Genomic DNA, 15,140 nt, shown 5'->3' with positions numbered 1-15,140 from the left:
CATGCCCTCCTTCCAGTCTTAATATGCTAATAGCTTGCTGACTGCTGCTTCAGACATGTACTAATGTAACTCATTGCAAGAAGGCAAATATCTGCATTTCCCAAAATGTCAGTAGCCACCAATCCAAACACTGATCGGCCCCTAATGTGGCATCAGCTGTCTCTCAGTAAGCTTTTAATAAGGACTCGACCACATCCCGTTCATTACAGCGGAACAGCTGCTAAAAAGATCCGGAGACACTGATGACTTGAGTATTGTCAGTCCTGGTTGGGGATGCAGTGTTAAATGTTTCCTGAAGAAGGGACTCTGTGACTTTTACACAAACGGAGGGAGAGAGCTGCACAGCTTAATGAAGAGACAAAGCTTTATTATTGGAGAGAGACGTATGGGGAAATAAACGGGTCTAATATCCATCGTCCAGATGTTGGGTCTTCAATTTATTATTTCAGGCCGCTCGCTGTTGAATCCTGGATTATTAGTAGATGTACAATGTAGATTAAAAAGAATGAGGATTAGCATATAGCATTTTGCCAAGTAAAGTAAGAATTTAAAGACATTTTCAATCAGCTCCACACCCCACCAATTCCAAGGGTCATTCCTTACCTCTCCCCCAGTGCATACTGGGATAGGCTTAAAGGGTATGAAGGAATGGTTGGGGTGACATTTTAAATTTTCTTCACTGAGGTTTAGACAATTATAGATTCCTCTGCAGGTTGTTGGTTCAAATGGCCGCCACGGGGTCTGGATGTTAAAGAGTTCTCCACATCTCTGACTACCACCGGGCTCACCGCAGGTGGGAAGTCCTTGGCTGGGCGACGTCCTCGCAGCACTCGGCCAGCCTCTTCGCCGCCCTCCTGGCGAAGCGCACCTTCCCGCGGGCCTTGGTGATGGCGGTGTACTCGTGGGACTTGAGCTTAGTGTAGTAGTCCGAGAACTTGTTGTAGAGGATGGAGATGGGCATGCCGTTGAGGATGACGCCGAAGGAGATACAGGCGAAGGCGAAGATGCGACCCAGGTTGGTCTCGGGTAACATGTCGCCGTAGCCCACCGTGGAAATACTCACCTGAAAGGATGAAGGAGAACCAGAAAATACTTAATACAAAAGGCACAATAAGATGTTGAGGACGCGCTCATTTCTCCTTTTTAATTGTGATCTCAAAGTCATATCTCATCTAATTCACACGGACGAAACGGGTCTCATAAAGGGTGGATATCATCAACCATTCTGAAAGGTCTGGACCTGCAACTGGGTGACGCGGTCAGAGGGTGGCCCACGGCAGTCTGAATGAATCGTGTAACGGCCTGACCCTCTACCCACTAGCGTGCCCGCCCACGGTTAGCTGCAGCTACAGATCTCACTACGAACACCTCCTCAGGTGTGGCTACGATGGCTTATGTTGATGCCCCGTAAAATGGAGTAGATCCTGGATCTTCCAGTTGGCATGTCGCCAATGCTGCCACTTGTCCGAAGGGGATGGAACTCGCAGAACGTGACGGCTGCAGTGAACTGGATAGAAAGCAGGATGATTGACAGGCTGCTCTAATGTGTGTGCATGTTTAAGGCTTGTGGACTCACAGCGGCCCACCACCAGGCGTTCGGCATGGAGGTGAAGTTGGTGTTGTCGACGTCGTGCTCCACGGTGTACACCATGGCTGAAAACATGAAGATTCCCATGCCGATGAAGAGCAGCAAACAGCCCACCTGCACACAGACAAAAACATTCATATTTAGCATTTCCCTGCATGTCAGCGTCACGGTCTCGCTCACGACTGTGAGGCGTGGAAGCCTTAGATTCATCTCGGCCGTTTCCACTCGCAGCTTCTCTGGCATTTTTAACATGTGCAACACTTCATCGCTTGAACTCAAGTATTTGAAAATGCAAAACCACAAGTAGGTACAGTCGGACCTGCTGGTAGCACTGTCTCAGTGTGAAGCCGAAGGCCCTGAGGCCTGTGGAGTGACGAGCCAGCTTCAAGATCCTGAAGATTCGCATCAGACGCATGATCCTCAGAACCTGACCAACCTAGAGAAAAAGACGACAGGAGAAGAACCAATGTATGTGGATGACAAATAAATTAAATCATCTCATCCTATCCTCACCCCCACTCCACACTTCTACCTTTCCAACACTTGACACGGCCTCGATGTCCCCCGAGTGCAGGTGCATGCCCTCGCCCTCGAAGCACTCCAGGGCCATCTGCAGGTAGTGTGGCAGGATGGCGACCAGGTCGACGGTGTTCAGCACGCTGCGCACAAAACACTTGAGGTCGGGGGTGGACGCCAGGCGCAACAGGTACTCCAGGGTGAAGAAGGTGATGCAGAACGACTCCACGTACTCGCCATAGAATCTGCCGCTGAGCTGTCCCGACGCAGTCTGTAAGAGCAAATAAACAAGGAATGAAAGCGTCCTGATTCGTGTTCTTACACAATTTATTTGTTGTCTCAAAGGCATGAATATAGCATGGCAACTTAATTTTAACATGTTGAAAGCGACATCCATAAGAGCATTGTCTGATCCCTCTCATTAATGTGCTCAGAAAATTTTTGCCCCCTCTCATGCACACTCTCACACAAGGTTAAACACGCACCTTGTACTGCATCTCCTCCACGGTGTTGAGCGTCATGGTGACCAGTGAGAGCAGCACAAACATGGAGGAGGCGACTGCCATCAGCTTGGCGGTGACCGAGGAGAACGGATTCTCCATTAGGTTCCAGATATTCTTCCGGGTCGACCCGAAGGCCAAGTCGTCAAACAGTACCTCGTTTTCCTCCATTTCCAGCTGCACGACGCGAGACAGAAAGGCATCCCATTCACAGAATTTTACTGGCCATTTTTGTATTGCCAACTATGGCCATGATCACGTAAATTAAATGTTTTTTTTCTTTTTATAATCAAGCCACTTTCATCGAGGTTAAGACCGTCTTTCAAAAACATGGAGGGCAGACAAACAAAGGTCTGGATCACAAACCAAAATGCAGAGAGGAGAGAACTGAATGTCGAGAGAACACAGCGGGGAAGAAACTGGTACGACAAAACTGCATCAGAGTGGGACCTCTGTTGTGAAAACATCTGTCTAAATCTGTGCCAAGAAAAAGCTTATTCTCCGCTCTCCATCTGTCAAGACGGCGGAGCAGAGCGGTGATTTATAATATAGGTCAGTCAGAAGATTACCAACAAAATCTCACAGGTGCAAATAAAGAAGCTGAAGCTGGAATGGGGATGACTTTTTGGCATTTTCATATGCAGTAGTTTTGGGGACTCGTAAGTCCCAAGGAGTACGTACAAAAACAACTCATTAATTACATAGTTCATAGAGACTATTCAGTTCCACTGAACACTGCCTCCAGTGTGTCCTGCAGAATGTCCATAATAACTGGGACACTGTTTATTTTAATTTCATGAATGTAATATTTTTTAATGGGTACTACAAATTAATTTCCCTTAACCTCCATTGTATTTGGGTGTAGACATGCCTCTCAAAAGAATGAAACCCAAACTATATGTTTTGATGGATAACACGAGAGCGAAGTGAGAAACATGCCAAATGAACTCTCACCTCCGAGACCCAAAACTAAAATGCAAACCTGCTCACAAGTTAACATTGTTTTTACGGTGGTTAGCGCGTTAGGGTGCTAACATATAGGATGCTAACATATGCTAACTAGCACTAAACACAAAGGACAGCTGTGGCTGGTGGGAAGGTCCTTACAGCTTTCAGGTATTAAGGTCATGAGCATGTTGACGTGACGACGCCGGAGGATTAAAAAGTAAATCGACAAACTCATTTCTGTACATCCGGAGGGGGGCCATGACATCCTGTAGCACATCTCACAACATTGTGTCTGACGTCACCAGCCATATCATCTGTGTTTATGCTTTATTTATTCTCCACGGAGAGAAAAAGAGTCTCAACCGAGGACTGTGGACGCGTCAACGATAATTCAGAGATCTGGAAGCTGGCTTCATCTCCTGCATCTTCCAGAGTTACTGGTAGGCGACCTGCCTCTCCATCACCCACCTCTGCGATCAGCTGCCTCTGTATCTTCAGTTGGTCGTTCAGCTCGTCCTGCCTCTCTTCGAAGGAGATGCGGCAGCAGCGTTGGCTGTTTTTGATTCTGACGCCCCAGTAGTTTATCTCCTCCAGGAAATTGTGCGGACACAGCTCGTCTTTAATGCACAACACTCCAGTTCTGATCGGGAGGACAGAGACAGGAGGTCCACAATTATTCCAAGGAGCCATTCGAAGGAGACAGAAAATCCCATTCCTCTTCCATCCTACTACGCATTTTATTTTCACCTGTAGAAGTTGAAGACGTTGTGGAAGATTTTAGGGTCTCGGTCAAAGAAGAACTCGTTGCTCTGGACGATGTAGTCGTCACACAGTTCCAACTTCCTGCTGTGGTCCGTGTACGTGGCCAACTGGCCGATCCGTGTCTTCGGATACCTGGCTGCTAACCTGTAGGGCAAGGAGTAAACCTGGAGGAGAGGAAGACAGGAGAGAATATAGTGAGGTATAATATGGGTGGAAAATATATTCATAAGGGCAAAGTAAGAGGATCATTTTAACTATTGGAGGCTTTTATAATAGTTGTCGACGGTGAAGAAGCACACGCATGTAATCTAAAGACTGCAGATCACACCTGTGTACAGTTTCTCGGAGCACAAGGTCTTTTCTTCACGCTGGTTATTTTGTCCAACACCCCCCCCCCCCTCCCCAATAATTGTTAATGGCATATAACTGAAAAAAGTTGCAAATTTTTGAGAGGCTGAAACCAGAACCTGGTTTGATATTTTTGTTTGCTACATTTCAAGGGGGAGCGACACTAGGAAAAAAAGAAAAGAAACCGCAGCTGTACCACGCATTTCCAGCAGGTGGCACAAGAGCTCAAATTACAGGAGCTCTGTCTTTCTTTGCCTGTAGGAGGCGGCATCCACACGTCTACTTTACTTTCCTCCAGGTGGCGCTGGTCAGCAGGTGTAGGACTGACCCCACAGCGACTGAACAGCTCCCCCTGGTGGAGAATGTGCGAAGGAGTTACAAATACAAGCTCAGTGTGGTTTTCGACGCATCCAAGTTACCATTCCTCCAACGTTGATGTTGAGAGTGAAGTGTCTGGTCGGAGAAAGCAGCAGGCAGGAGGGAGACTCCGGGACTCGATCCTCCTCCTCCTCGTGTTCATACTCAGCGTAGAGATCATAGATGTCTCTGCCCAGATCCTTCACAAACAACACAACGACTTTGGTTATGAATTCAGCATTTTAAGCTTCTATACAAGCTGAATTAGTTCAAATAAAGGGATCAAATTAAGCAGGATACAAGTGCACCACTGGGATAAAGATTAAAACATGCATGTGACTGTCTGAGTGCTTCTCTAATATGTGAAGTTGCTGCTTTATCCAGGCATTTCTTGGGCTTTGGAACATTAATCAGTAATAGAAATATTCACAAGTAGCAGCCCTACTAATAATGAGCAGTATATCAATGTTTGACCTTGAAACAATTTGTTTTATCTATCCATTCACACATCAACAATAACATAGCCATGCATTTTGAATATTTGGCATTTAACTTGACAGAGGGGAAACAACAAAATCCTGTAAAGTGACGAAAATGGTGAAACATTTAAGAAAGCACAAAAAGATCAATGAAAAGAAAACACACATTCATGTGTTCAGGACCTTTGGGAACAATAGAGACTTAACCATAACCACTAGCAGCCTAATCCGAACCCTTCCCTAAAACTAACTCTAAACCACGTCTTTACTTTTAAATGTAATACTATATGTTATGAGGAGGAGATGCATTGTGTCCACACAATGTGATTGTCGTCCCCCATTACTTGTGAATAAATGAAATGTCCGACCTGCATGGAGCTCCATGGCTTCACAAAGGAGCTGCTGAAGTCCAGATAGTCGGCCTCTTCCCTGACAGACTGAGTCCGGCCGCCGGAGAACAAGCTCCTGCTCCGGGCTCTGAGGTGGGTCAACATGGTTTGCTCCCGGATCTAAAACTCAAATTAACCTGCGAGCAGAGACATGCTTGCAACGCCCAACAACAACAACAACAACAACAACAACACGTGCACAACACCTTCATCCCACACGCACGTTAGACCACGGTAGCCGACAAATGAGTAAACATGCAAGGATGGGAAATTCAGAGAGAAATCACACACACACACACACACACACACACATACACAAACACACAGTAATAAGGGAGGAAACGACTTGTCCTCCAATGCAGCTGACTGAGGACGCAGGAGCTTATCCTCTTATATCCATCTCTTGATCTCCTCCCACTTCCTCCAACATCTCAGAACTTTACAAACGTGTCAAACTGATATAGTTATTATTTTGTTGAATGATTTGTCTACATTGAATTGCAGAGAAGTGACACAATAAAGGAGTTATAACAAGATGCTATACAGCCATTATGTATTATACATTTGTCAAGATATTCCAGTTAAGAATGTAGGAAATTCATTCATTTTACAGGATTTGGGTTTTATTAATGAAGTATTCTGAAAGCCGTTAATTCTAATTTATATTATTGGTAACATGTAAAGTACCTCATATGTTAAAATTAATTGTATAATAATTTAAATGTCCCCCCAGAATTATTGAAAAACATCCTGATATTTAGAGCCGTAAAGTAAAATAGTGGTGGAAAATTAAAGTGCATTTACTCAATACTTTGAGGGACTGGTACTGTTACACCCAGACCTTCTGTGTAGTTCACTGTCTGTTTTCTGTTGTGTTGTCACTTACCCTGTCTCTGGTGTCAGAATCCTCCCTCCTCGTGTGTCATCCTCATGTGTGATTGCAGACCCCGCCCTCATTGTTTCCACCTGTGTCTCGTTTCCCTGTGTATTTAGTCTGTGTCAACCCCTTGTTCTGTGTCAGGTCGTCTCTTAATGTTGCCCAGTAAAGACCCCTATTTCCTGAGTTCTGACTACCGCCTCTTTATTCTGCATTTTGAGTCCTATTTCCTGTGTCTCCCAGCCAATCTGTGACATGTACAAAGAGACACACATATTCTAGTCCTTCTCTACTAGATTTTAGAAATATGTTGTAACCCCACTACATTTATTTCACATATTTACAATTTTTGTTAACGTACTTAAACATAAAGAGTCTCTCCTAATATAATTAAAGCGATATAACTGACATGTTTCCTAATTTGCTCTGACATACTTATTTAGGCATCTGAAAATCTATCAAATTAACCTGTTCACACCCTATATACCTAACCTGTCACACATGTTTGCTACACAACAGTATATAAAGTATATGAAATAATCATTAAGATTGGTTAAAAGAGGAGTGAATGTATCCACCATGTTGCTGAGGCAGTGCTTTGAATGGGTGGTGTTGCATTGGACTGAAATAAAGCTGTATCTGATATTTTGTCCACTTGAATTATATGCAGGAGAAAACATTATTATCGTTATTGCACCACATTTTGACACAATGCTATCGATAACAACAGCCTCCCAAAAAGAGTTGAAACAGCACCCCTCTGACATACAGATTACAATTCAGGGTTTCACAATTTAACTTGACACTCACTTGATTTTTATATTATCAATCTTAATCTAAATGTATAAGGAAGATTCAGCAAAGCTAATGCCATGCATATATTGCATCACTGACAGAGTGAGAGAGAGACAGTCAAACAGTTAGTTAGTTAGTTAGTTAGTTAGTTATAGAGTTCATTTTTGTGGCAGGTCCTTAACACAGAGGGGTTACCTGCTGCTTCTTCTCATTTAGAGGCATGACATCATCATATCAGCTGTCTGTGTTTACGTTACGTTGCAGGAAGTTAGTTTTGTCTCAGATTTGTGGTCGAATCATTTAGTTTTGTGTGAACTCCATCTGGCACAATGCACGTCTCCAGCACAGCCGTGACCTTGGCTAACCTTTGTTAAAAAAAGTATATTTTTTGGACTGGTTGTACAGTGATATGGCAGCTGGAAGGAGCGGATCTGGATCAGTCTCTTACTGAAAGTGCTCGTCCGGGAGGACCCTGTCTTCTCCACCACCACCTCTAATGGTTCCAAGATGGTTCACAATTATGAGATGCTTTGTCATCTCATAAATAATAATTTCCTTTTGATATCGTGACATCTAAAATGTTTCATGGATCTATTTAGGCCAGTATGTACCTGGCAATACTCTTTGAGCCGGACCTGTTTGTTGCATAGTAAAAACAAAAATGTACCATGTAGTTATTTTCAATACATTTCTTTATTTTGTATAAATACTGTACAGACAGTGTACATGAACATTCTGTAATTTATGTGACAAATAAAATACATTAAAGCTTTTAGAAGAATTATTTCTCGTCCAGCCTGAACCGTCAGTCTCCTTGATTTCTTGTCAGTAGATGGTTTACAAACTACGTCCTCTGTGCTGGTGGGGACGGGACCCTCCTCGTCCTCTTGGCTGGCGGGTGGGACTGGTGGTGTCGGGGTGGAGGGGCAGGGAGGACCTTAATCACTGGGTCTCGGACTCTCTGGGGTGCTGTGAGGGGTTCAGAGGTCGGCTGTGAGTGTGGGTCGTCCTGGGTTAACGGGTTGGTTGACGTCCACCCTCAGCTCCCCCAAGAGAGAGACAAAAGCCCAGAGGAGTCCTGCGCTGTGAGACACAAACACAAGAGATTAATATTTTTGTAATCAACAACACAGCCTTTACATTGTTGTGTTGAATATGGCCTCCAATGATGGAATCGTATGAGTGATACTTCTGTAGTCTTGGAGAGGAATTACTTACTCAGCCCACTGAAAGAAAGGCGACCGTCGCTCTCCATCTGGTCCTGTGGTCCTCCGTCCTTCTCATCTGGTCCTCAGTCCTTCTCATCTAGTCCTGTGGTCCTCCGTCCTTCTCATCTGGTCCTCCGTCCTTCTCATCTGGTCCTGTGGTCCTCCGTCCTTCTCATCTGGTCCTCCGTCCTTCTCATCCGCTCTGTCGTCAAGGAGACCCTGGATGTTGCTTCTTGTGTCACGGCCATCGATAATAACCGTCAGTCTCCTTGATTTCTTGTCAGCAGACGCAAACAGCGGATGACAGCTTCCTGTGTGTGTGAGGAGCTTCCTGAACCCATCAGCACAGAAGAAGCAGATGGAAACAAACTACGTCCTCTGTGCTGGTGGGGACGGGACCCTCCTCGTCCTCTCGGCTGGCGGGTGGGACTGGTGGTGTCGGGGTGGAGGGGCAGGGAAGACCTTAATCACTGGGTCTCGGACTCTCTGGGGTGCTGTGAGGGGTTCAGAGGTCGGCTGTGGGTATGGGTCGTCCTGGGTTAACGGGTTGGTTGACGTCCACCCTCAGCTTCCCCAAGAGAGAGACAAAAGCCCAGAAGAGTCCTGCCCCGTGAGACACAAACACAAGACATGAATACTGTTGTACTCAACTACACAGCCTTTACATTGTTGTGTTGAATATGGCCTCCAATGATGGAATCGTATGAGTGATACTTCTGTAGTCTTGGAGAGGAATTACTTACTCAGCCCACTGAAAGAAAGGCGACCGTCGCTCTCCATCTGGTCCTGTGGTGCTCAGTCCTTCTCATCTGCTCCGTCGTCAAGGAGACCCTGGATATTGCTTCTTGTGTCACGGCCATCGATACCTGAGTAAAAGAGACTTGGAGACTTTTCTTAACGTTAGTAGTTTTTATCACACATCTGTCTGATTCAGCCACCTTCACCTAACTATAAAAATAAACAGAGAGACTAAAATGAACAACGGGAACAAATCTGATTTAATGCAGAGAATACAAGCACAGCTCCTACTGTAGTCGTACAGAGACCGGATAGCTCGGCACCCCATACTCCCGCATCACTCCTCACAAAAAACGCAGATGAACCCAGACGAAAGCCTTCTCCAAGTCCACAAAACACATGTAGACTGGTTGGGCAAACTCCCAGGACCCCTCCAGTAGTCTTTCGGGGGTAAAGAGCTGGTCCACTGTTTCACAACCGGGACTAAATACGCACTGCTCCTCTTGAATCTGAGGTTCGACAAATGCAGAATGAATCCCGTCCTTGGGAGTCTGGACTCTCAAGTTCAAACTCCAAAGTACACAAGTCCAAACTTGGTGTGCTTGGTATTGAGAAACCTCTGGACCTCCCTCCTCTGAGGCCTGACTGGAGGGTGGAGACTCCTAAGGCCTCTTCTCTGGTCCTCTTGGTGTAGGACCCGAGGCCTGAAGTGGAGGGTGGAGATCATGGTCGTTTCTCAAAATGCGTTCTTGTCTGTTCTTGTGAATTTGTGAAACTTCATAAGTCTGTCAAGTTGTTCCAATTCAAAGTCCCCGTCTAGACAACCACGGTCCAAATACCCGGATGAAATGTCCTTACTTGGGACAGCCAAATATCCAAGAATGCATTTCGCACCAGCAATAGAGAACAAATGTAGAGAAGACAACACACAACAACTGAAAGTTTACATTTTGAAAATGAAGTTAGTTGACATCAAATCTGTGGTCGGTTTGTCAAGATTAAGCCTCCTTAAAAATGTGCTCCGACGATTTGGTGGTAAAAATACTATTATGATGTCATCAAGTGAGCGGCTGTTCTAATTGCAGCATGAATCCCGTCCCTGGGAGTCTGGACTCCAAACTCCAAAGTACACAAGTACAAAAATACTTCACAGTGAAGAACCGGAGTATACTCATTAGCAAGAACAGCTGAGGTGATGATGTCATCAAGTGAGCTGCTGTTCTAACTGCAGAATGACCGGATTGCGTCCAAAGTACACAAGTCCATACTTGTTGTACTTGATATTGAGAAACCTCTGGACCTCCCTCCTCTTCTTTGTGGAGAAGCTGAGGCCTGACATGGAGGGTGGAGACTCCTTGTAGGCCTCTTCTCTGGTCCTCTTGGTGTAGGACCCGAGGCCTGAAGTGGAGGGTGGAGACCATGGTCGTTTCTCAAAATGCGTTCTTGTCTACTTGTCATACTGACAAGCTGAGGTGGTGATGTCATCAAGTGAGCTGCTATTCTAATTGCAGAATGGCCGGATTGCGTCCTCCTGTCCCTGGGACTCCAAAGTACACAACTGGGGGCGGAGCTTCTTCAGGATGTTCCCAACTAAAACCTCTGCTACAGGATGAAACCTATTGCCAACCCCGCCAGACGCGAGGGAAGGCTGTCTGGCGCTTTATCAGTCCTGCCAGACATAAAGGTTTAAAATCCTGGAGCAAACAGGCTGTCGGTCTCAATCCGAGTCGCTGTCCTCATCCCACTGCCAGTGTGTTCTGTTTGTGGAGGACCCGAGGCCTGACGTGGAGGCTGCAGACCATGGTTGTAGCTCACAATGTGTTCTTGTCTGTACTTCTTTAGGTGAGAAGTTATTTGTTTAGACATCAAATCTGTGGTCGGTTTGTCAAGATTAAGCCTCCTTAAAAATGTGCTCCGACGATTTGGTGGTTTGATGTTAAAAATAGTTCACAGTGAAGAACCGGAGTAAACTCATTAGCAAGAACAGCTGAGGTGATGATGTCATCAAGTGAGCTACTGTTCTAACTGCAGAATGACCGGACTGCGTCCAAACTCCAGAGTACACAAGTCCATACTTGTTGTACTTGGTATTGAGAAACCTCTGGACCGCCCTCCTCTTCTTTGTGGAGAAGCTGAGGCCTGACGTGGAGGGTGGAGACTCCTTGTAGGCCTCTTCTCTGGTCCTCTTTGTGTAGGACCCGAGGCCTGAAGTGGAGGGTGGAGACCACGGTCGTTTCTCAAAATGCGTTCTTGTCTACTTGTCATACTGACAAGCTGAGGTGGTGATGTCATCAAGTGAGCTGCTGTTGTAATTGCAGAATGACCGGATTGCGTCCAAAGTACACAAGTCCATACTTGTTGTACTTGATATTGAGAAACCTCTGGACCTCCCTCCTCTTCTTTGTGGAGAAGCTGAGGCCTGACATGGAGGGTGGAGACTCCTTGTAGGCCTCTTCTCTGGTCCTCTTTGTGTAGGACCCGAGGCCTGAAGTGGAGGGTGGAGACCACGGTTGTTTCTCAAAATGCGTTCTTGTCTACTTGTCATACTGACAAGCTGAGGTGGTGATGTCATCAAGTGAGCTGCTGTTGTAATTGCAGAATGACCGGACTGCGTCCTCCCGTCCCTGGGACTCCAAAGTACACAACTGGGGGCGGAGCTTCTTCAGGATGTTCCCGACTAAAACCTCTGCTACAGGATGAAACCTATTGCCAACCCCGCCAGACGCGAGGGAAGGCTGTCTGGCGCTTTATCAGTCCTGCCAGACATAAAGGTTTAAAATCCTGGAGCAAACAGGCTGTCGGTCTCAATCCGAGTCGCTGTCCTCATCCCACTGCCAGTGTGTTCTGTTTGTGGAGGACCCGAGGCCTGACGTGGAGGCTGCAGACCATGGTTGTAGCTCACAATGTGTTCTTGTCTGTACTTCTTTAGGTGAGAAGTTATTTGTTTAGACATCAAATCTGTGGTCGGTTTGTCAAGATTAAGCCTCCTTAAAAATGTGCTCCGACGATTTGGTGGTTTGATGTTAAAAATAGTTCACAGTGACGAACCGGAGTAAACTCATTAGCAAGAACAGCTGAGGTGATGATGTCATCAAGTGAGCTACTGTTCTAACTGCAGAATGACCGGACTGCGTCCAAACTCCAGAGTACACAAGTCCATACTTGTTGTACTTGGTATTGAGAAACCTCTGGACCGCCCTCCTCTTCTTTGTGGAGAAGCTGAGGCCTGACGTGGAGGGTGGAGACTCCTTGTAGGCCTCTTCTCTGGTCCTCTTTGTGTAGGACCCGAGGCCTGAAGTGGAGGGTGGAGACCACGGTCGTTTCTCAAAATGCGTTCTTGTCTACTTGTCATACTGACAAGCTGAGGTGGTGATGTCATCAAGTGAGGTGCTGTTGTAATTGCAGAATGACCGGACTGCGTCCAAACTCCAGAGTACACAAGTCCATACTTGTTGTACTTGGTATTGAGAAACCTCTGGACCTCCCTCCTCTTCTTTGTGTAGGACCCGAGGCCTGAAGTGGAGGGTGGAGTCCATGGTCGTTTCTCAAAATGCGTTCTTGTCTACTTGTCATACTGACAAGCTGAGGTGGTGATGTCATCAAGTGAGCTGCTGTTGTAATTGCAGAATGACCGGACTGCGTCCTCCTGTCCCTGGGACTCCAAAGTACACAACTGGGGGCGGAGCTTCTTCAGGATGTTCCCGACTAAAACCTCTGCTACAGGATGAAACCTATTGCCAACCCCGCCAGACGCGAGGGAAGGCTGTCTGGCGCTTTATCAGTCCTGCCAGACATAAAGGTTTAAAATCCTGGAGCAAACAGGCTGTCGGTCTCAATCCGAGTCGCTGTCCTCATCCCACTGCCAGTATCTTCTGAAGGGTGCACAGTCCCCGTAGTCCTCTTCTCTGGCCCTCTTGGCGGAGGATCCGAGGCCTGACGTGGAGGGTGCAGAGTCCCTGTAGTCCTCTTCTCTGGCCCTCTTGGCGGAGGATCCGAGGCCTGACGTGGAGGGTGCGGACTCTTCTGGCCTCTGGAAGAATGGGGGCGCCTCGCCAAAGCGGGGGATGGGAGAATGGCGGGGAGGGTCATCTTCGTAGTCCTCGTCCTCTTCCTCCTCTTCTTCCTCGGGCATGGAGCTGTATCCGGAATCCTCGGATTCCCAGTCTCCCTCGCTGTCCGAGTCGTCTCGCTCGCTGTCCGAGTCGTCTCCCTCGCTGTCCGAGTAGTCGCCCTCTCCCTCGTCGTCATCAAATAGGTGCCATGGACGAAACCTACCGCGACCCCAACCCAAAGGCAGTATGTGACCCACTAAATCAATCCAAGCCTCACCTTGATTACCTTCGTCGTCTAAGGCGATCCTGATGGGGTCTCCTGCAGGGCGCTCCATGATCTAGTTCACACCCGCTAAGAGGGAAAGGTTAAAACCGTAAGGATTTATCATAAAAATAAATATTTCTTGATTACATTGAGCAATAATATATTATTATTATAAATAATAAAAAACAACAGCATATCCTTAAACGACAGACAAGAGGCTGTGCCTTTAAACATTTACCATTGATATCAAACATAGTGCAGTTCTGCCTCTGTTAATTAAACATAAGAGGGAATCAGAATCATTAATGCTGCTCATGTGACACTTAATGATAAACATTGTAGTTAATACATTTAGTTAATATTGAAAAAATCGTTTTATTACCATAATAATAATAATAATGATTGCCATTGGAATAAATCTATATTATGTATATTATTATTATTACATAATATAGATTTATTCCAATGGCAATACTTATTATTATCGCTTGATATTGTCAGCAGTATTAATATTTGTATATGTCCCAAACAACAAAGTAGGGTTCACAATTAAAGAGGGCTTCATAAAGTTTGGTGCCTTTCACTGCTTTTTTGTGGTCAATTAACCGACAGTTGAGCTCTCGTGAGCTCTCAAAGACATTTATTCTGGACCAAGTGTCAGGACTTCGGTGTTTGTGAACTAAACGACCAATTGTTCGCAATAAACGGCGTGGACGTATTTAATATACATTAAACCACGTGCGTCATGACGCACAGTGAAACATGGCGATATTAATCCAACATGACCACAGTAACCTCTTTCGTTATAACAAATTATTCTCTAGTTCATGAGGTGCATCTCAGAGCGCGTGAAGGAGATGCTGCAGGCAGCACGCGCACATGCACTCCCATACAGTTACTTAACAGATCGCTCTCTTGTCCCCGTGAAAACAAAGCACCGCAACAACGAGCAACGTGCATTTCAATGTTAAATGTTAAATACATCACTTTAATATGATAAAGTAAAAGGAGCAGATGTTTGTACAATAAGTCACGTTTCAACAGTCAAAACAAAGCAACTCAGGGTCACGTGCAGGTCAGGTGGCCGCTGGATTCGATCCGAACCCCCGAACGTTCCATATGGTTTCCATGGTGCACAATTTATGCATTTTACATACTTGATTTTAGAATTCTATAAATATGGTTCAGGCGCCATCTTTTTTCTGTAATTTCAATATTAAAGTTCGACGTTTTGATGGCTTCAAACCAAAATAACAGGGTTTTGGAACATCTACACTAATTCTTAGCACATTCCGCACATCTCCCGCAATTTAAAAGA

The 15,140-nt window shown here is 45.8% G+C and overlaps 1 protein-coding gene and 1 long non-coding RNA gene across 2 annotated transcripts; both read right to left on the bottom strand.

Moving 5' to 3' along the window:
• Positions 1-784: 784 nt before the first annotated feature.
• kcnv2a (potassium channel, subfamily V, member 2a) lies at positions 785-5,992 on the bottom strand. Its single transcript, XM_034547258.1, has 9 exons — positions 5,867-5,992; positions 5,082-5,219; positions 4,300-4,478; positions 4,021-4,192; positions 2,590-2,781; positions 2,121-2,375; positions 1,908-2,024; positions 1,577-1,702; positions 785-1,063 (listed from the first exon to the last, which is right to left on the bottom strand). The coding sequence occupies exons 1-9, from the start codon at positions 5,990-5,992 to the stop codon at positions 785-787; spliced, it is 1,584 nt and encodes a 527-aa protein (XP_034403149.1).
• A 2,241-nt stretch (positions 5,993-8,233) lies between these two features.
• On the bottom strand, positions 8,234-9,081 carry LOC117740778. Its single transcript, XR_004610639.1, has 2 exons — positions 8,778-9,081; positions 8,234-8,642 (listed from the first exon to the last, which is right to left on the bottom strand). It is a non-coding gene; the product is annotated as an uncharacterized LOC117740778 (long non-coding RNA).
• Positions 9,082-15,140: the final 6,059 nt, after the last annotated feature.

Source organism: Cyclopterus lumpus, chromosome 12 (assembly GCF_009769545.1).
Source record: "Cyclopterus lumpus isolate fCycLum1 chromosome 12, fCycLum1.pri, whole genome shotgun sequence".
Lineage (NCBI taxonomy): Eukaryota > Metazoa > Chordata > Actinopteri > Perciformes > Cyclopteridae > Cyclopterus > Cyclopterus lumpus.
Note: the sequence above shows the minus strand (reverse complement) of the source record. Positions and strands in the feature narration are given on the sequence as shown.

Excerpts from the sequence above, each read along its gene's own strand:
- kcnv2a (XM_034547258.1), bottom strand. The coding sequence starts at position 5,992 with ATGTTGACCCACCTCAGAGCCCGGAGCAGGAGCTTGTTCTCCGGCGGC. Across the intron at positions 4,479-5,081 it reads ACATCAACGTTGGAGGAATG|GTTTACTCCTTGCCCTACAG; the intron begins GTAACTTGGATG and ends CCTCTCCTCCAG. Across the intron at positions 2,782-4,020 it reads AGAGGCAGCTGATCGCAGAG|CTGGAAATGGAGGAAAACGA; the intron begins GTGGGTGATGGA and ends CGCGTCGTGCAG.